This window comes from Hyalella azteca, unplaced genomic scaffold (genome assembly GCF_000764305.2).
Source record: "Hyalella azteca isolate HAZT.00-mixed unplaced genomic scaffold, Hazt_2.0.2 contig7882, whole genome shotgun sequence".
NCBI lineage: Eukaryota > Metazoa > Arthropoda > Malacostraca > Amphipoda > Hyalellidae > Hyalella > Hyalella azteca.
In genome coordinates, this window is record NW_025937992.1 from 128961 (window position 1) to 150734 (window position 21774).

The following is a 21774-nucleotide window of genomic DNA, read 5'->3' on the forward strand; positions in this document are numbered from 1 at the left end:
TAGTATCTTCTTTTCCGAAATTCGGTAAAAGATTACGAAACATGTTAAGTTGTGATATGTGAAAAGCAAGTAAATTATTGACGCTCCTCCACCACGAAGATACCCTAAGTTAGTTTACAACACATTTAGCTTAACCAAACAACAGCGCCAAGTTGCCTGAAGTTATTTAAGTTACCCAGACAAATTAGCCAGTGCCATGTCAAGCAAATAGCGGCGTTGGCCGAGCCTAGTCTCAGCCCAGCCAGCTTAATTGCTTAATTCCAGACTAAATTGTTAACTACGGGCAACACTCCGCCTGCAAACGCTGCCTCTGAACTCCTATAAGGGAGCTACCTCGATGCTGGATGAATTTTAAACGTAATTCTCGACAACAGCGTTGACTGCTGCAGAACGGCACCTGTTTGCTGTGATCCACACCGTGTAAATTGTCATATTATTGAGTGAGTTTCACATGTGAAAATGTTGTATATGATTTTCAAATATTATGGGATTTGATTTGATTTATGTATGGGATTTTGTATGATTATGATCACATGTACTTTATTTTTTACAATTTGAAGCTGCAAGTGAAGAGTTCATGAACAAAAACTTTTGCTCTTTTTCATCTGTGTCCATACTACCCTAGACGATGCAAACCGAGGCGTCACTCATATCGATGAAGATGAATATTTATACAATAGAACTCCGTCATTTGTCCAGAACAGCGCTCGAAAAATGCAAGGTCTTATAGCAATTGACGCTATATTTGTGTGATGTTTATTGCTGAAAAAGACCATGTACATGATGCTACTCAACGAAGTCATGAGGACATAGTACTTTTTAGACGAACATTTAGTCTTTTGGAAATATTAATCCTATTATTTACATTGACTGTTCAAGATGTTGGCTGAAAATTATTGTGGAGTTGAATTTTGGGATTCGACGAGCTAATGCAACGGAAAAGCGCCTCAGGAGTTCAAGCACTGTGCGTCGAAGGACTCGTAGGACTCTCCTAATCACTGGCATACTTATTCCTTATTTTGAAACGTTGGCTCTTCTGTAAAGCAAGTATTCTGCCCGAACTTGTGTAGAGCGAGCTCGCTGAACGTTCAAATTAGAAATGCACACAGCGATGCAGTTCAGGCTTGCATGTAAGAATCGCCTGCTTCTCAGTGATTAAGGATTCAGAAGCTCACATGAATCTTCTTCAGAGTTGGATGTAGAATCAAAATAAATAATCAGACTGGAAATATTAATAAATTATAAATAATTATATCCGGAATCTAGTTCTCAACACAATAATTTTGAACATGAATATCAAACTCATATAAACCAGACTTAATCTTAGTAGAGGTTTGTTGATATTTGGAGATGATACAAATATTTTAAGCTAAATCGAATTTTGGTAGCAGTAGATTGGGCTATAAAATTTGGTTAGAAAGCCAGTAAAAAAACATTTTACTCTATTGTACATGTACGTAGAAACAAAATTCAATGTTTTCTAAAAACAAATTATACAGATTCACTAACGATTCTGTATTCGTGCCATTAACTTAGTGAAGCCATAATATTTGCATGGAATTGGCGTCAGTGTTGAGATATAAGAAGCGATAGACCGAACCTTGTTTAACTTCATACGGAAACTTGTTCAATGAGGTAGTCCTAAGCACAGGCCAATCTACTGCAGCGCTCACTCGGGAGCCCTCGGACCGTTACGCTGCACCGTGAAGCAGAATCACTTTGGTATCGGTCCTATTTGATCGAAGTAGGAAAAGTTCTTCGCTGATAGAGAGCCTCAGGCATAAAGTATGCACGATGTTCTCCGGATCATTTGATGGGCTGAAAGTCTTATTACCGAAGCACTTTGAACAGAGGAAAGTTCTGGCTACCACTTTAGAGGAAGAAGTTCGTAAGCAGTGTTTGCAAAAATTTATGAATTGCAATTAATTATGAATGGAAAACGACGTTGCATGAATATTTTTTTCGCGCATTTAGAATTCATGAATTACCCTTAAGTATTCTCGCATTAGGCGTGGATTATTGTTGGAATATGACGACTTTAATTTAGGGAATTTAATATGATTGTGCATCATATTCAATTCCAAACACCCATTCAAAATACTTCAACATTATTGATTCATTCTCGACAGCGTATGCGATACAAACAAATGTATGTGATATTCTAAAAATAATTTCTGCTCACTAAGCTCGGAGCAATGTTCGTTAATTTCGACTAGATAATCAATACAGAGAAGATAGCCAAACGCTCTATTCACTGCAATATTTACTAAAATGCAATGATCCAGCAATGAAATTATAGTCTTAAATTGAACGCTCATTACTTATACCTAAAGACAGTTTCCACTTGCTAAGTATTTCCTATCTGAAAACAGTTATTTAGCTGAATAAAACTTGAGCTGCTTAATAAGATGAGTTGATAATAGAGAAGAGCTCATTAATTAATTCATTTTGATCTATGAATTATTTTCTTTGGCAGTTTGATCAATATCATTAAATTCAACTAATATTCCTGGTAAAACATGTGCGTCATTTTACGGTTACTGTTACAATATATGGATTAAGTCCTCGTAATTTCAATTTTATTTATTTTTTAACATTCATGAACATAAACAATATTTGTTAGCATTTTTATTGAATCAAGTAAAGCAAAAAAGTACATGATTCTAAAACAACTGTAACGAGATTTTTATAACATAATAACATGGAATATATTCGCAACGATGAAATATCTTAGACCCGGAAAATTATAGACAATTCGACTGATATATTATTTTTATTAGCAGGAGAGTGAAGATGAAGTTTTTTTGACAGTTGTTCTGCAGCAATGGCGACTTACAAAAGTATAAATAATTTAGCTGTAAATGCTATTGTAGTTAATGTAATAGTAACCGCCTTGTAACTCTTCAACGCCACCTTTCACATAGCTTTTTTAATTGAAGAAGGGAAGAAACTGCAGTTTCATTTTTAAACGTATACGATTATCGCGAGTCATATATATGAGATATTGATTCAAACATCAGACTTTTTCAAAGCAGCATTTGACCGTACGTAGAGTGCAATGACGTTGTTCCACGGCATCTTTCATTGACATCATGGATGACACAATGAAAGTCTACCTTATTGGCTACCCGAAGTCTCCGAGTCTCTTATAGATACTATTCGAACAATGTTGTCAATTTGTAAAAAAATTATTAAGGTTGTTAATGTTTCTTTATGAGAAGATGAAGATTCATAGAGAGTTTGTTGTTTATTTATGAAATAAAATAATGAAATTATGTTCTCAGTCGGAGGAGCTTAAGAGGCAATAGAAATAGCGAGTCGCTATATATGCTATATAATGGCTAGTGTGTAGCTGAAGTGCTAGGGCAACACTCGCAGAAATCACAGCCTGAAATTGGATGAATCGAGAGTGCAATTAGACAGAATGCAGGCTAATTGGATGAGCCTAGCAATCCTGTGAGCAAGAATTGTCTCAGGCAGACGATACGTTGAAGAACATTTTGTGAGAAGAGGTCCTTCGGGACTCATAAATTTATGCCCTTCATAGCACCGTCGAGATCTTAGCTCGAACCTTCCAAGAAATGAAGCCCTCACCAATACGGAATTGGCGTTTATGATTTCTCCAAGGAACGCTGCGATGAGACTTGAGTCTATATTAACCAGGTTTCAGGTCTGTGATTTATGATCGTACACTGCATCGGTAATAGAAAGAGCACAGAGAACTGCAGTGTTTGAGCGGCAACTGCTCGCTGTTCCAATAGCTTTAATTACAAGTAATTCGACTGGAAATCCTCATGGGGATACGAGCTTCTAGAGGAGATGAGTTTAACCCACCTATCTATGATTTATTTTTGATCTTGAGCGTTATTGCTGCTTCTGTTTTAGCTGCATTCAGGCCACCAAGAAAATTTTTTTGCATCTTTGATTATCATTTTATACTTAAGATTTCATTATTACGAATTATTGTTTGATGGTTATTTAAATCAAGTGTTGATAACAAAATGAATAGCAATTAAAATATATAAGTAAAAATGTTTGGATAAATAAAAAAATGACTATTTATTCAAGTTAGAACAATAGTCAGATATAATTATTATATAATCATGTTTCTAAAATCTAAATTATGGACGTATACAGGAAAAAACTTGTTAACAAGAATTAAATTTTTAAGCTTCAAATTCTTTTAATCGTCAAAATATACTTTAAAGATCAAGAATATATATTCAGGGATGTAGATTTGAACATTTGCATGCAATAAATAATGAATTGTGTGACAGCGAAACCTAAAAATTCAGTTAGTTTCTAATTTGTCTTTCATTTTGTATTCACATGATAAAATAAGCCATTGTAAAAATTAGCACGTTATTTACCTTAATTTTCCTTCCAAATGCTGAATTTTTTTGAATCAACTAACATGTATCAATATGTTGTAAGGAATAACTATTGCTATGACTCATAATCTAATCGCAATCATGCTGAACTTTTTTGAAAATGAATGATATAAAGAAACAAATAAGCAAAAAATATCCGCAAACCAAGTTTTTATAAAATCCTAGTAATAGAGTTATAAAAACGTCAATTAGCAATCATAACGGTAAATTGTATAATATTCTTTCTTTCGAACTTATCTATTGTCCAAATATTTTTGATCTTATTTAAATGTTCTCAATAAAAGTTAATCACACATAAGAATTATTCTCTTACTTAATCATGATTCTTTCCACTCGGCAGAAATCAAAGAACTAATTAGAGCTGTGAGAATTTTTTTAGAATATCTTATATCAATATCAGCAACGAGTCCGATTACCTAAGTTCACAATTACAGCTGAATCCACAGGAAACATGTTAGAAACGTGAAATTATTTTGCCCTCGCCAAATATTGCACAGGGGCAACAAGTCCATTCATGGCGAAGGGTTTCATCAGACCTGAGAGCGATCGCACGTCATTAGTAGCGCAGGGACCCATAAATTACCTCGCAGTCCTCAGTAATTAGACGTCCGAGTCCTCCTCGATCGGCTGAATGCAAAGTACAGATGCTCGCGCCCTCTCGCGGCGCCACGTAACAAACTTTCCAGCCACTAATGACTCGTTCAGAGTGGTGTCTGACTGAGTGTTTTATGAGAATTATGTGTGAATACAAGCGAAACACATTTATTTTTCACGACTTAAGATCAAATTCCCCCCTTCAAAAAAAAAAAAACTCTTTTACTGTTGCAAAAATTGCCGGAGATGCACCATGGTAATAAGAAGTTGCACAATTTAATGTTGTGGGTGTACTTCAAATGAGTGTTTGGGTTTCAAGTCAGAATGTAGTAGAAAGTTCGAATGTATTAAAAATAAAAATTTTTCCGACTACGCTTTTGATATATTAATATAAAAAATATCATTCAGGATAACATAGAAAAAAACAATACATGTAGTGTGAAAAAACTTGAATGGGCGTTCGCGAAATCGCGTTATCAGCGTCGACAAGTCAGCGTCGGCACTCGGCGTGAACGCAGTTTAATGGGACCTCGTTTGTTAAACTGAGCACAACTTAGTAAATTAGATAGTGTACGATTGAAGGTCTCAAATTGCTGAAGTTAAACTACAGTGTGCACTGGAGCGTAAATGGTTAAAAAGAGGAAGAAATGTCATTGTTCGGCATAGAATTATTGTATGTTGTTTTTACGTGGAGCATTGCTGACCAACATGATTTTTCTAATGTGTTGGATTACCAAAAATGATTTGAGTTTGATTACCGAAAATGATTTGAAAAAATACTCTTCTTCATAATACAAAATATTCTTCTTAATACACTAGTAATATATGTATGTATGCATAGGTCTGGAAAGTTGACAATCAATTTAAACTTCAAAAACTGAAGAACGACCACATACGCAGCTCCGCAGCCCTCTGAACACCTAACCCTCTCGTAACACCATACGCTCTGATCAGAGATTTTAGCTCCTGAGCAATGTGAAGTAATGCGTACGAATGAAGCAATTTATTGAGCTTCTCGTCCACTTCATTTTTCGAAGAATCAAAGCTTTACGAACATTCATAAACTTTCCATTCATTTTGCCTTAAAGGCCTTATAGGCTCTTCTATGTATCGCAACTCCATTGACGATTTCCTCTTCATCGCATGGACGCCTGTTATTGAATACGGAGAGAAAAGGTTAATCCTTTAATTATCTTCTGACATGACTTTTGATACGATAAGAATTGCGTTTACACAAAGCGTTTAACTGGATATGCACTTTTAGTAAAAGGAACTTTTAACATGAGGTTAATAGTTAAAAAATTAAGGGCAAATGGTACTGAAATCGGGACTGGCTAAAAAAAAAATACAAATTTTTCTTTATCATCTTTCTGAATAAATTTTTAAATCTTGCACATTCGTAATTGAGTATGGTAGCAAATTTAATTTTAAATTTGTATTCAGTAATCCGGTTGGAGGGATTCAATAAGAGATTCGCTTAAGCGTTTCCAGACTGCAATTTGCTGACAATGAATCCAGGGCTTTAAGAGGTGACAGCTGCTGCTGAGTGCTACGTTCGGTAAGAATATTTGAGCGGTAATACGTGAGCGACTCTCGGAGAGCAAAAAATTTCAATTGGATTGATCTTCAGCAAGAAAAATATAAAGTAAAAAATTCAATTTTTTGGAACAATGAACCTATAAACAACCAGTAATGATCGAGTGTCACCTGAACTACATCTGAGTGACGGCAGTGTTATATCCATCAGAAATAATTTACGTTAAAGAAATACTAGGTAGAAGATACTCCAACTGACCTGAGTCATAGCTAATGACTGACCATCAGCGATAATTAATAAATAAAATCGACTTATAAACTCCGGAAGACGGAAACGGATAGAGTATAATGAGCCAACTCGCTTGTTAAAAGAAGCTAGAAATTTAGTTGTTGGTTTTGGTGAAAAAGTGAAGAAGAAACCATTTGAATCGTAGTTTCTTAAATTGTATTGCTTTTGAGATTTTAATGAATGGCGAAATAATTTTTTCTTTATATATTTCGGAAGAGGTTTCAAGGTGAGAACATGCTGAGAAATTAGAAGTGTGATTCCATTGTTTGTTTTTAATCCTAGTTGAAATCTCACTGCAATTAATAGGAAAGCCTCAAACGCACTTCAAGAGTCGGCTAAATTAGTTTTAAGATATGCCAGTCTCCAGTCTCTACTAAATTATTTTCTGTTGGAAGGAAGTTATGTCTCGACGTTATGACACAATCCTAACGTCTTTAACGTACAACTGCAAGCGCAGCATAAAGGTCCTCTGGCCTATAAGAGCGACATTACAGCTGCTGAGTGTCTCTTTACAGCTGTAACAGCTGCTTCTAGTGCTTATTACTTTGTTTAAAGGGAAATAAACGCGGAACATGAGCAAATGGTTTTGCCACATAAATCATGCGTTGGAGGTGAGGACCGCTAGAAATATTTCAGGAAGCGGGAATAAATGAAGTAAATCTTTTAGTCTCAGGGGTTTTCAAGAAGACCAACAGCTTACGAATAGCTTGAACGAGTCTTGGTTTGTGAAATAGTGATGCTATTTAACAGTTTCTAAACAATCGCTGAAGGAAATTTAGTTCTCGCTCGTGTAAACAAGTCGAGGAAGTTTCACGTACAGCAGCGTATATAAGCCCAGTGCATTCTCCAGAAGCACCGAAGTTTAACCACTCAATAGGGCAGCTTTCTTTAATGGGCAAGGGAAATCATTTCAAAATTTGGTTGCCTATGTTGTACCTGAGAAATGATAGCAGTTAACTCATTAAAATAATAATTGCACACAGAGGCCCCCAACTGCAACAACCCTAAATTGAAACTAATTAACTATTTTTAAATAAATTTAACTAGTTCTTTCAAAATCTAACGTATGTTTACATAAAATGGTTTTACGTCTATTAAAAATTAAAGTCAACAGTGCAACCGTCGTCATTTAAAAAATAACGAAAGAAAGATCATTATTAAAAAGAATCATTTTCTTGATTTTTTATTTCATCCAGGATTTTTTATTCCGCACGAAAACAGCGTTTCAACAGCAGAGATTAAATTCAATTCTGTTAAGGAACGTTATATTTTCGTTTGACACTCAGTGCACTGATTACACTTGGCGTTGTCTCATTTTAGCGTTGGGAGGTTAAAATAACAAACTTAAATACTTGTTTTAAGGTAATTCAAATCTTGCTCAAATGGGCGAGGTATGGAAATTTAATGGATTATAATCGGATGTATAATTAACAAAATTAATTAGGACTACATTTGGACTATTGGAACAAACTCGAGAGTGCTCGGATAAATATAGTCGTAAAATTCTCATCTAATTTAATTTTTCTGAAAAAATTTTAAATTTCTTAATGTAAAACACGAATACATTGAATTAAAAGTAAGGTTGAGAAATTAGTAAGGTTCATGTAGAGTCAAAATAAAAACTTTGTTGGTAAATTGATCCAGTCTTAGTGCGGTCATTTATGTGGATATTATTCCGGACCATCTGTTGGAAATAGGAAACGGCCAATTAATTTTGATATTAATTTTTTTGTTGATTTTTGTTTTGAAAATTTAATAATTTTTAGTGGTTTTGCTGGCAGAAGCACTTGTTTTTGCCTGTAATTAATTTTCGAATAATTTTTCCCTGTAAATATTCAACGAAAATTTAGGCGTTAGATTCTTTTCTGCACTCATGGAAGGCCTCACATGTTCATCTGGCTGAGAAATGCAGACAAGAAGCAGGCCTTCTTTTTAGCGCATTTTCTCATTTATGGAAAAATTGCACTATTGTACTCGCCATGTCCGTCTGTCTGTCTGTCCGTCCGTCCGTGACCTCAAGTTTTCGTCGACGAGAAAATGCGCTCTCTGTCACTCACTGCAGTGAGTACTGAGTTATCATTTTTTATCTTGTGACATGAGGATTTATTCTTTATATTGTGCCGTGACCAGGACTCGAACCTAAGTAAGAGAAACTAAATTCAAAATGAAATAATGCCAATTTATTCTCTTTGTACACTGAATTTTGGCCTTAAATATGGACGCAGGAATGCATTAGCCTTCGTGTATATGAAATTAAAGAAATTCGTACGACGTAGGTCGTTCAACGTGATGAGGTAACAATAGGGCAGTAAAATACTTTAAAGTATATCAAATAACGAGGAAATACGGCTCATTGTACGATTTGCATAGACAAGTTTTTACAATTTTGTTTGTAAATTGAAATAGATTGACGTAAAATAAATTAATATAAATTTACTAATCGAATTAGCAATCAATGCATTAATGGCGTCGAACGTTTAAATCCTTTCAAGCGAATACGACCTAAAACCGAGGGTCGTTTGAACGAGATTAGCGTCGAAACCTGGAATCCTACATCACTTCTCTCTACTTGATATTCAGCGCAAATGGTTGCAGTGCTCATGGATCAGTCGTGGGTCCAGTACAAATCTTGCTCTAGCACTGTCCAAACGGCGCACTTTGCAGGGGGATGAGCGGCAGTTTCAAAGTATTACCGACAAGTGGTGCACTCTCGGACCCGGGAGCTTGCACGGTATCTGCGCCGGACCCTGCCAGAATTAATGAGGCAGACCCTTGGTTCTCTCTAGTGCTGGACGAAATAATGGTAAAGACTGAATAAATCGGAATTGATGTATCTAGTTAGTAGGTGTAGTGACAATTTCAAAGTTCAACGAGGCAGAATTGAGTTGGTTGGAATAAAAATGAGATTTTTCTGGATTCAAAAGTCAAATGGAAAGTCAAGGCGCTTTGATTTAAAGGAGTATATTCATTTAAATATTATTACGATGAATATTGTTCATATATACCACTAGAGTGAAAAATAAGAAAGCGAGAGGGTATATTTGCTGGAAATCAATCCCTCGTTTAGGGTGAGTTTCCTGCATTAATCAAACCCGGAACGAAAAAAAACTTCTGAACTCAGAAATCATTTCGTGCACAATTTGTTGCTGCTAGATCGTTTTAGTGTAACATACCCAGATGGATCTTAAATACACGCAAAATGTGTGAAAAGTTCGCAGCACTTTGAGCTGAAAGTTTATATTAGGAATCGTATCCACACTTATCATACACGGGCCTTCTAAAACCGAACCTCCAGAGTTATGTGGAAGATTTTTCATGTATTCTTCCGGCTGGGTTAGTGCAGATAAAAGATTCAATGAGGCAAAAAAATACGTTTATAGAAATTATATTAAAATTATTAGATCTGATTTCGTCCTTCTATTGAGCAAAAAATCAAGTTTAGCAATAGATCTTTACAAAAGTTTATTTAATTTTTTTTCATTCAAGTTAATCAAGGACATGCCATCCTTGAAAAAGTATATACAAATTAAGAAATTTCAAGGAACCCAACTTTGAAACAGGAAATAATCGTCATCCGCGATTGCCATTGGAGCGTCTACCAAACTTATTAAAAAATGTAACTCAGTACTCACTGCAGTGAGTGACAGAGAGCGCATTTTCTCGTCGACGAAAACATGAAGTCACGGAAGGACAGACAGACGGACAGACGGACGGACAGACGGACAGACAGACGGACGGACGGTTGGGACGGACGGACGGACAGACGGACGGACAGACGGAAGGACAGACGGACGGACAGACGGACGGATAAACGGACGGACAGACGGACATGGCGGACACAATAGTGCATTTTTTTCATAAATGAGAAAATGCGCTAAAAAGCAATCAAAACATGTGCAGAATTATTCAAGCAAACGATGGAAACTTTTAGTTGCACGTGTTAGAGTGCTACAATTAAAACAATAATTCAAAATCCTGCAAAATTCTATGAAAAAAATAACAGATGAGCGCCGCTGCAAATGCATGGCTTCAAATCACGACGCCTGTTTAAGACGGAGTCTTTATTTCAGAAGCTGCCTTGCTTCGCATCGAAAGTCATTTTAAGAGATACAAGTACATAATCACCCTAGCATACAGTTATGCTTACAGATACATGGATAGGACACGAAAGACCTTTATTCACGAGTACAAATTTCGACCTCACTTGATTTACGGCTATGATCAAGATAAAATATAAAATAAAAAATCTTCTACATATACTGCGCCGGTCACACGTAACCTGCTCCGGTGCCTGGAGGACAGTTTCCAGCTCGCTGAGGTCAACGGTCTTGAATCAGGACTTCACGAGAAAGTAATAAAAAATATAACTCAGTACTCACTGCAGTGAGTGACGGAGAGCGCATTTTCTCGTCGACGAAAACTTGAGGTCACGGACAGACGGACGGGCAGACGGACAGACAGACAGACAGACGGACGGACGGACATTGCGAGCACAATAGTTCATTTTTTCCATAAATGAGAAAATGCGCTAAAAACTAACGACCTCCAAAATATAATAAGCATGAGCTTCAAAACAAACATAAAATAATTTTCACCGTTCATTGCAAAAAAATTTCTACAAATTATTTTCAGTTAAATTAATTAACATAATAAACATTCCATGTATCATTAAAAATTTCCTTATTGGGCGCGCTGCCGCTCCAAATTTTAGGCTTCGGTGTGTGCTTTAAATGATATACTTATATATCTTATCAGCACCTGCTGTCATGCGTGAATTTCGAATATCATTGTTGAAATAAATCCGAGATTTCGCTTCGAACTTGTTTGTGAATCTCAAACTTATCCCGGCAAGTCATTTAACTTGTGTGATGAGATCCTCGATTATCCCATCAGAAAAATTCCTTGAAAACTCGCAAATTTTATGCATCTACTTAATGTAGTTCGAACGCACGAGGAAGGGTTGAGCCTCGCGCTTATAACTGAAGGGATTCATAAAAAGATTTGTTCGTATTGACAGCTCTTTATTACACTCGGGTCGCCGACGCAGTATCTTCTATTACAAATGCGTATTATCACAAACGCAGGCTCGAGATTTCCAAGGCAGATGATTACTTTACGTAGAGTTTATTTGCAAAGCCGTAGTTTCACTGTTCGTTGGGTTCTACAGAATCGATCAGTTATTGGATATTCTGTCGATTTAAACTTAAATTGCATCGGTTGTGACCTAAATAAGATATGTAAAGGGATTCATAAAATTTGTTTAGTTCAAACGATTCTATCGAAAACTGTTCTAGTCTATAATTTTTTTTAGAGGAGAAACCATGCTGATAGGAGAAACTATTTGTTACATGTTATGTTAAAATCAAGATTTTTGTATTTATAAAACAACAGCAGTTATTTTACTGGAAAAAATTGTTCATTATTTAATAATCTATCCGAATGTCGTGAACAAATTTCGTTATTTATCAACGATAAGTCTAAATATATGTTATCACATTTTATCCAGATTCCATAAATTATGTTCATATTTCCCATTAAGAATTGTCTTCCGTAATAAGTATGGTAATTATTGCACAAATTTGAAGTTGAGACGTTGCCAACGTATCTCTGATATTGAAAAAAAACTTAGTGTCAATAAGAATATTTGGTTTTTCTAGTCGAAATCACCCCAATTTTTCTTCATGCAAAGCAATTTATACGACCTTCGAACGAACAATTAAGTTTACATTCTTAATTTATATGTAACTTTAATTGAAAAGATAACCTAATAAATTAGGAAATTTTCAGTTAGAATCAATTTTTTAAAGCCGCATTTTTATTTTTCATTTTTTTTTTTTGTTTTACTCAGTGATATTTCACACTATATTTTTTACATAGTGCATGCCTAATCAGCGTGTTACGCAACGCCCAAGATTATACCTAAGATTCAAATAAATTTATTGTCTTGGATTTTTCAGCACTAAAATAATAGAGAGTAGACCCAGGCATATATGAAAGAATCAACAGCTTATAATAGAATTACAACATTATAACACGTGATATTATTCGTTAGAAATCGTGAAACGTTTCAAAACGAAATTTCAATCAACAAGATTTTTGAGAAACCAGTAGCCTGTTATCAATTAAGTGCACATGCAAACTCCAAAATAAATAATATGCAAATAAATAATATGCAAAACTCGTAATATGGAGAAAAACTCGTAATATGCAAACTCCAAGTCTCATCAATGAATTCACTAACCAACATTGAGTTCGATCTAATTTGGAAACAAATTTAATTCTTTAAGATGATTTAATTCAATGACTAAAAGTAAATAAATAATTAAAAAATAAAGTAAAACGGACTCAGCGACTGGGACGACCGTATACCCTGAAGCCAGCGCTGCAGTTGTAAGACGATGAGCGCGTCTCACGTTACCGCCTCTGCTGCCTCCGTTGGTCACATGCTGCAGGCTTGGCCCAAATGTCAATGCTGCTAAATAAAAAGTTTAGTTCTTCAGCACATTGCACAGCTTGCTCAAGATGAGTTTAATATGGAATGAATTTAAAATTGCATATTTGGTTGAATAGTGGATTTATAAACTGATTTAAATGTCAATGCTGTTAAATTAGAAGTTTAGTTCCTCAACACATTGCACAGCTTACTCAAGATGAGTTTAATATAGAATAAATTTAAAATTGCATATTTGGTTAAATACTGAATTTATTTGAACTGACTTAAATGTCAATAATGTTAAATTAGATGTTTAGTTCTTCAACAAATTGCACAGCTTGGCCAAAATGGTTTTAATATGTAACAAATTTAAAATTGCATATTTGGTTTAATACTGAATATATTTGAACTGACATGAATGTCAATGCTCTTAAATTAGAAGTTTAGTTCCTCAACACATTGCACAGCTTACTCAAGATGACTTTAATATGAAATAAATTTAAAATTGCATATTTGGTTGAATACTGAATTTGTTAGAACTTAATTAGTGCTGGTGTGGGTGTAGTAAAATATTGATTTGTGTGGATGTTTGAATGAAATGGAAATTAAAATAAGATTTTTGATAGAATTGATAATTCACTACACAAAGAGCTAAGATAAGCGTTAACATCGGTGATGAAATTCAATAAATTAAAATTAAAGACTGTATATAGTGAGAATATTGTCAATAAATTGCTTGCCTATAAATAGTGTCTTTCACATAGCACATTGAATGCGTTACACGTGGGGCAATCAAAATCTCATTGACAACCATCCTCTTGGCAAGAAAGACAGGTTTTTTGTTTTATTGGTTTTAGGTTTAATTTTATTGCCCATTCACATTTTCCCGCTTATTTCTTAGGCAGAATATTTTAAACTCTCATGTCTGACAACTAAAGATTACACGAAAAAAAATCAGTTGTATCAAAAGCTTACCTGAATATTCTAGGAATATTATTGGCTAAGGCTTAAATAACTTCAAGTGCAATCAATTTGTTTGTCTAACTTTAGCAACGAAAATTCCTTATCATTTGTCGTCTCGATAAATTATTAAATTGAATTAGAGATTTGGGTGCGATCATTCTTTCGCGAAGGTATTTTTAGCAAGTGATTAAATGGATATTGGGGAGAAATGGGTAATTTGGATGATGCACCTCATGGGGCTAACTGTTATGTTAAATATTTTTAAATTTAATAAAGAAAATGGGAGCGAGACGCGTATAACGATTGATTCATTTTTCGGCTTCATATAATATGTAATCCGAAAGAATTGCTCTAAATTTATTCAATAAAAACTCGGTATTAGGTCAAAGTTACGGACAACAAAAGTTTTTTCAGACTATAACTATCATGGTACGCGTTTTAGGAAGAACTATACAAATTTGTGAATTATTAATTTACTTATCAGTGATATCATGCTCACTTCATTAGGGACGTATTGAAGGGCCAATCATCAGGCAGCGTATTCAAGTACACATCACGCTGTGTATCTGAGAACACATATTCAATGCGTATTCACGCACACATCAGCATAGAGTATTATGAGTTCGCCGCATGAGTGTGCGTGGCGCCGCCCGCATGCGCGAAGCTGTGGTACGGAACTCGAGACGTCGGCTGCTTCTGCGTAGCGTCTGGTCCCGCTGCGCAGATGGAGCGTTCTCCTTTTTAGCGCATTTTATCATTTATGGAAAAAAGGCGCTATTGTGCTCGCCATGTCCGTCTGTCTGTCCGTCTGTCCGTTCGTCTGTCCGTCCGTGACTTCACGTTTTCGTCGACGAGAAAATGCTCTCTCTGTCACTCACTGCAGTGAGTGCTGAGTTAAATTTTTTTACTATGGATACGATACCCGTAAACTGTGCAAGGGTTGCACGGTCACAATGCTGACAAAGCATATAATAATATATTGAGTTTGAGATAATGGGAGAGATAAGAATAGGAAAATAAAAAGTTAATGTAAGGCAAATCAGAAAAAATCATTTGTTTAAAGGAGTAAAAATGTTCAAACCAAGAATTCTTACTATTTTTTTATGAAGCAATAGACTCCACAAATGTTGCGGGTAATAGACTCCATAGTCAACGCCCTTAACGTCTCCATAGTCGCCGGCTTTAAATATCGCCAGGATCTATTCCACTAACAAAACTGAACTACATGCATCTTTCTAGCACAATATCAATTGAATTGATATATTGTAAATAATAAATATCAATTGAATTTTATTTTCAGTTCTTAAAATTTGCAGCGAACGACTCTTAAGAGTCATTGAATAAAATTATAAGAGTGTCATTCCAAGAGCCTTCAATCTGGATTCCTATCATCAGCCACCGCCGAGCCTCATGAAAATTTTCCAATCCTGCCACAAATGACGCACGATTTGGTCGAGTGAACGAAGTTTGTTCAACAAAATTGTGCATCAAGTAATCCTGCGGTCCAATGTATTCCGAGAAAAAATGCGATCTGCCAAAGAACGAGCCCAAGCCTCAGGCTAAAATTTGTCAGCGATGCCCAGGAGCGGGTAGCAACGGGGTATTTTGGCCAAAAATTATTCTGTGTGTTAAATCGGGCGCGCGCAGGGAAAATTACATGAGCTCTTGAGAACGGATGCCTGCTGTCGTCTCGAAAGCAGCGTTGGTGTATGCAGAGTAAATATACTATGCCATCAAGGCTGGGGAAATTCTATGCAAATGTTCGTGATATTCCAGCGAAATTTCTCGTGATATCGAGAGTTTGTGGGTCGATTCTCATGCGCCTATGATTGTGACAAGCGACCGTTTCCCTCTCCCCCTTCTCAACTCCTAGTTCCTTGCCCTCGGGCGTCCCCTTCTAGAGGGAAGCTTCTCGTCGAAAAATGTTTTAGAGGAACCCACTGAAAGCAACGCAGATGTGGATCAGCCAATAGTAGAGCTCGCTTCTGCGAAGAGCGTTAGGGCGACCAATCACGTCCAAGTTACGTTCCATACCCGCTAGAATTCGTCCCAAAATTTGCTTGTCCAAAGCCAGGGGCTCGTTTCCATGACGTCACTCGCTAGAGGCCTATGCTCGACCAATAGGACTTACGGAAAAGCCACCAATCTCGGGGCCATGTGTTACCTCAGTAAATCACTTTAACCATTTCCGAAATAAAGTTCATGGATTTCATCGAGGAGTGTGAGAAAGCAGTTTAACTGAGTATGGATAATGCAATTAGAGAAATAACGAGAATTTCCTCCTCGAGAGCTCCAGTTGTAAGTCTTTGCTCTCACAGGAGACAAAATTCTTCGAGTTCTGATAAGATCCCAGTCGACGGAGACAAAATCAAGCGAACTTAACGAGAAGAAATTCTCAACAAAATTACCGATTTTAGGGCGAAAGTCTTTGCAAAGTTTTTGAAGACTCGTTGCTTCTCAAAACGGGTCTTTGATCCTAAATTAAAAGACGTTGAAGTTTTACACGAATTTCTTCTCCAATTTGGTCGAGGAAAATGAAGGAGCGCCCACGAGACTGCGAAGTGGAGGAAGAGAATTTTAGGGCTGCCTAAAATTACTCAGGGAAGTTGAATAATTGTACATTACTCCTAAATATCATTTTTTTTAATTTAGTCACTCACGGTAGATTAACTTAGCATATTAGAGACTATATATTGTATGTAACTAAAAAGCTTCTCTGGATTGTGCTCTCTTAGCTGATGCTGGGTGAATAATTTTCCCCTATTTCTATCACAACAACAAGAGTAGACTTACAATGGGATAGACAGAATGCATTGATACTGAAATTGTCTCAGAAAATGCTGAAATGTAGCTGAAGTTAGTAGAGATGAATGTGGAGGGAATGTAAAATCAACACCAACGATATGCTTTCAATTGAAATTCAGGCGCAAATAAATTTCACGAATAAGATTTTCATCATTAATTTTTATTCAGAGTATTAATTTTCGAAATTCAGCGTAAAAATTCAATGGTAATCGTGACTATTTTATTGTTTTTTTAGGAGCTGGGTAGGATTTTGGTTTATTTTCATTATAGTTCTCTACTGTCAAAACATATATCATAATTTTACCAGATTAAACTGCTGTGTTGAAACCTTAACTTCCAATAACACTTTGCAGCGACAGACTTAGAACGATCTCGGTACTTGCTGTAATGTTTTCAAATGTTGTCCATCAAGAAAACTGAAAGCAGCAATCGTTTGATGGTACATATCGTTTGATGGTGATGAAAGCATATCGTTTGATGGTGATGAAAGCATATCGTTTGATGGTGATGAAAGCATATCGGATGATGGTGATGAAAGCATATCGTTTGTTGGTGCGATGGGCAACGATACTTTGAACTACTCGATGCCGTGAATCATATGCAATATAATTGAGATTTCTAACTTAAAACAGTCAGAAAAATATATGAGTGCTTCTGGGTGCGGCGAAAAAATTATGCTCCCTGACAGATGCTGATTTACGTTTTATAGATTGATGATATCGAGGAATATAGCCTTTTTCATATATTATAGTATAGTTCAACTGTTTTTAACATTGTTTTGGATGCTCTCGATAGCGCAGTAAGTGGTCACTGTTTTAGTTCTTCAATGTTCAATTTGTAAAGTTGTTAAACAATGCCGACTCTAAAATACTATATCAAGCGCGTCTAGAATATTTTCTCGTTTGTAATTGTAATTTATTACAGCCGTCAAATTGAAACATTTGGGGTTCCATGCATTGATCCGAGGCGTGAGGCTGCAAGGACAGAGAGCATTGCTAACGGCTCCTGTAAGGCTGTTATTTTCATGCAAATGATGAGCAGGACGGGCACAATACCGAGGAGAACCTGCATGAAATAAACCCAGGGGGAAATAACACAAGCTCGCAAGAGGGGAGTTTATAATACTGAACAAAATGGATGCTACGTACGTAGATGTGCTATTGTAAGCAGCATAACGTCGGAAGTAATTAATTGTTTGAATAAAATGTGAACAATACAATATTTTATTTTCAAATGTGTATTACCAAGCAGCGTTAGGATCCAATCTAAATGAAACGTACAATAAATCCAAGAACTGATCAAAAAAAGTGCATCGCATGGCTAACGTTTGTGCTGGTGCAGTGGAACAAGCAAGCGTTGAGTTAATATCGGCAAATCACATGTTTAGCTCTAATAAACAATCTATGTATTGTTAAGTTGAAATAACGTTTGTTTTTACGTTTCAATACTCCTTCAAATTGAAACCGTTTTATACTCGTAATTATCTTTCGAATTAATTTTTTATATATTTGAACTTTGATATCTTCTATCTGCTAAAAAGCGGATCGATCGGAGGGTTGCGTGACCTGTCATAGCAGCGACTAACCAAACTCATGATCGAGACTAGCCTGAAATGCCCAATACAGAGGCTCTTTTGGTTCGTTTGTCAATGTTCCTGACTGATACCCAAAGAAAGTTTAAACGTTAAAATAATCGTATTCAATATCCACTTGATACATAGGAACACGAACAGCTTCGATTAATTTTAGAATAAGTGAGATAGTCTAATGAAGTTGAGATCTGGTTAATAGCTCGCTTTCATTAAACGACTCGTTTCACTGCTTATCACCTCTTGTTCTTTGTATGTGTCTAACATCCTTGGATCAAAAGTCCAGTCTTGGAACGATTGTGAGTTGTAAATAAATGAAAAATTCATGCAATACGTTATCCATGCGAATGAAGCACGCAACTTACAAACTACACAACAACGATTGCGGATAACAGATTCAATGTCCCAATGCTCGGTTCAATGTGCTCGGTTTGCTGCGGTCACACCGTCTGGGTTTTCGATGCGCGGCAGCAGCGACACGCTCACCACGGCGTAGGGCTTCAGGAGGTCAATAAAGAGGTACGGGTACATGTCGTCACCGGAGTGGAAGAAGTGATACACATTGTTGGTGATGCCGTCATTGGCGTTCACTGGTTCCCTGCACCAATCAGGAGCCTGTTTACTGACCATTAAATAAATCGCAAGCAAACAATAAACCCTCTAATTTTTAGATCAAACGGCGCAGTAGGAAAAACATATTAGCAAAAGTAATGATAGAAGTACCGATTCAGTAATTTCTGTATACTAACCTGTTTTTTTCACTTTAAGGTATACAGAATATTAATCAGTGATATCGCTAATACGTTTATTATAACAAATCAAAAATATACAAATTAAATCTATAAGTTTATATGTAATAATATTTTGATTTCGAATCTCAAGTTTGCCGCCAAATTCGTATTTTATTCGTGAGGGTTACAGGCAAGCAAGCCCATTAATTCATTATCTATATTTTTCTGATTATAATTATTCTTTCATTCCTATTATACGAGTATTATGGATTCCAAGTACAATGCCTGATGGTTTTCTTATGTTATCCAACATCTGGTAATGATATACAGACTTGGCACTATACAGCACTACAACACCAAAATTATTGTCAGCCCCAATCATTTACAAATTTCTTCGCGGAGATCCACCGCAAAAAAAGAAAAATGATTACTCTCTAAACCCGTATTCGGTAGGTTCCTGCAAGATAAGAGCACTCACCAATTACCTATCAAATACATTTCTACATAACCATTAGTGACGAAAACGGGGAAGCACGTGCTTGACAAGTTTTTGCATTAGTAGTGTAACCCACCAATTGAAAGCCCCTGTGGAGATGGCCACTGACGACGCTTTCACAGACTCGACCAGCAGGCCCTGGCCACCTGCCAGCTGACGGTACAGCCCCGTGTTGTAGGGGGGCAACACACCCGAACCCAGCAACACGCACCCATCTGAGTATCGTGACAAGACTCACGTGAAAAATCAGCTATGAAATTGCCGACTTAATTTAAATATACAAATGTCGGGATTAGAGAAAAGAGAAAGGGTTTTCCTACGTGCGTTTAACGATGAACTAACCGTTCCCTGTGATGGCGTGCACACATCCCACCCGCATGCACATGTTCATGCATGCCGATCTTTTTACGCCGGACTGGCGCTTGATGTGCGTGAAGCAGTTGCCCGAGGCGTAGATGTCCAGGCCGGAGCGCTGCTGCGCGTAGACGGAGTAGTTGCTGGGGCAGGCCATGCCATCGCACAGCCAGTGCCCGGGCACCTGCCACGCCTGGATCAGCGCCAGAAAGAGCGCCAATGTCCAGCTTAATAGCATGACGATCTTGTGTGTGTAAACGGCGCAATGTATTATAAAGCTAGCAAAACGATCTGTAAATCACGGAGCAGTCTGCGAACATAATTTGAGAAATTGATTAATTGCACTGAATTAATCATAAAAATATTTGTATCTTCCAACTAATCTCAAAAGAATTTAAGGCCAGCGGTAATTCAGATATTTATCCAAAATATTCCTAGTGAAATATCACCCATTATTCGCCATCCATCAATTCTATACTTCTTGATCTAAAGCTAAAAGAACTTGGTTCGAGAACTGATGAAGGCGCCGCAAGAATTTCATGAGCATGTAAGGAATTAACAACACAGATCAGCCCAAAACGAGTGACAACGAATGAAAGAGCATTTAAATAGTTAGCCCGAGCAAGTTAGCTATATGTATTTTTTGTCTTACATCTATCTCAAATTATTTTTTCCATTCCGGAAGTGAAGATTGTGGATGAATTTGGAAGCTCACGCTTTGTTCAGTAAACTCTTTTTCTGGACAGAGCGCTTCGAGTTTTCAATCTTGGTCAAAATTTCAAGATGTCTGGTTTAGCCTACATTCATTTAAGTTAAAATATTGTATAGTGAGTATGCTAATGCGCCGTTGCATCATACTTTTTTTACTTAAGGCCAGTAAGCTAGGAGCATGAAAATTTGGCACAATATCATCGAATATTATTGTTCATACGTTACGGCGATATTCCGAGTATTCAAAGACCTGATAATAATAAACAAGAAAATCGAAAACTCATCCGAAAAGAAACTTCTTAGTATCCATGGGAACGTTTCATATATCTATCTTACGAACATGTTGTCCTCATTTGTAAGGATTTTAATACATTCCTTTAGAAAATGCTGATTGAATGGAGGGTTGCGTGACCTGTCAGAGCAACGACTAACCTAACTTATGACCGAGACTGACCTGAAATGCCCAACACCGAAAGGCTACTTTGGTTCGTTAGTTAATATTTTTCGGTGATGCCCAGAGGTATTCCATATGTTTAAATGATTATTTCCAATACCCTCAACGATTCTTGTAAACGTCATGAGTAACTTAATTTGATAACCGAATCCAGATTGAGAGGTTTGTTGAATGGGAACCTTATTAATCAGAATAAATATAAAAAGAAAATGGAATTGAAAGATAACTTAAATAGCTGAAAAATTATGCAAAAACTGGAAGCAACGTTATTACTATATTATATATTATCACCATATCATAGTGGTGTTGGCGCTGAAGAATGGGCATGATGTGGCTTGTCGCCGATTCTTGTACTTTTCGTGACTTGTTCATAGGAGATCTAAAAGCAGGTCCTTTGACCTGATCTTTTCAAAACTGACGCTAGTTTGA

General features: G+C 36.4%; 1 protein-coding gene across 1 annotated transcript; it reads right to left on the reverse strand.

Moving 5' to 3' along the window:
* Positions 1-19016: 19016 nt before the first annotated feature.
* LOC108681380 lies at positions 19017-20438 on the reverse strand. The gene is made up of 3 exons (XM_018170399.2): positions 20169-20438; positions 19903-20041; positions 19017-19197 (listed from the first exon to the last, which is right to left on the reverse strand). Exons 1-3 carry the CDS (start codon positions 20416-20418, stop codon positions 19017-19019), a joined length of 570 nt encoding a protein of 189 aa, XP_018025888.1. The 5' UTR covers positions 20419-20438.
* Positions 20439-21774: the final 1336 nt, after the last annotated feature.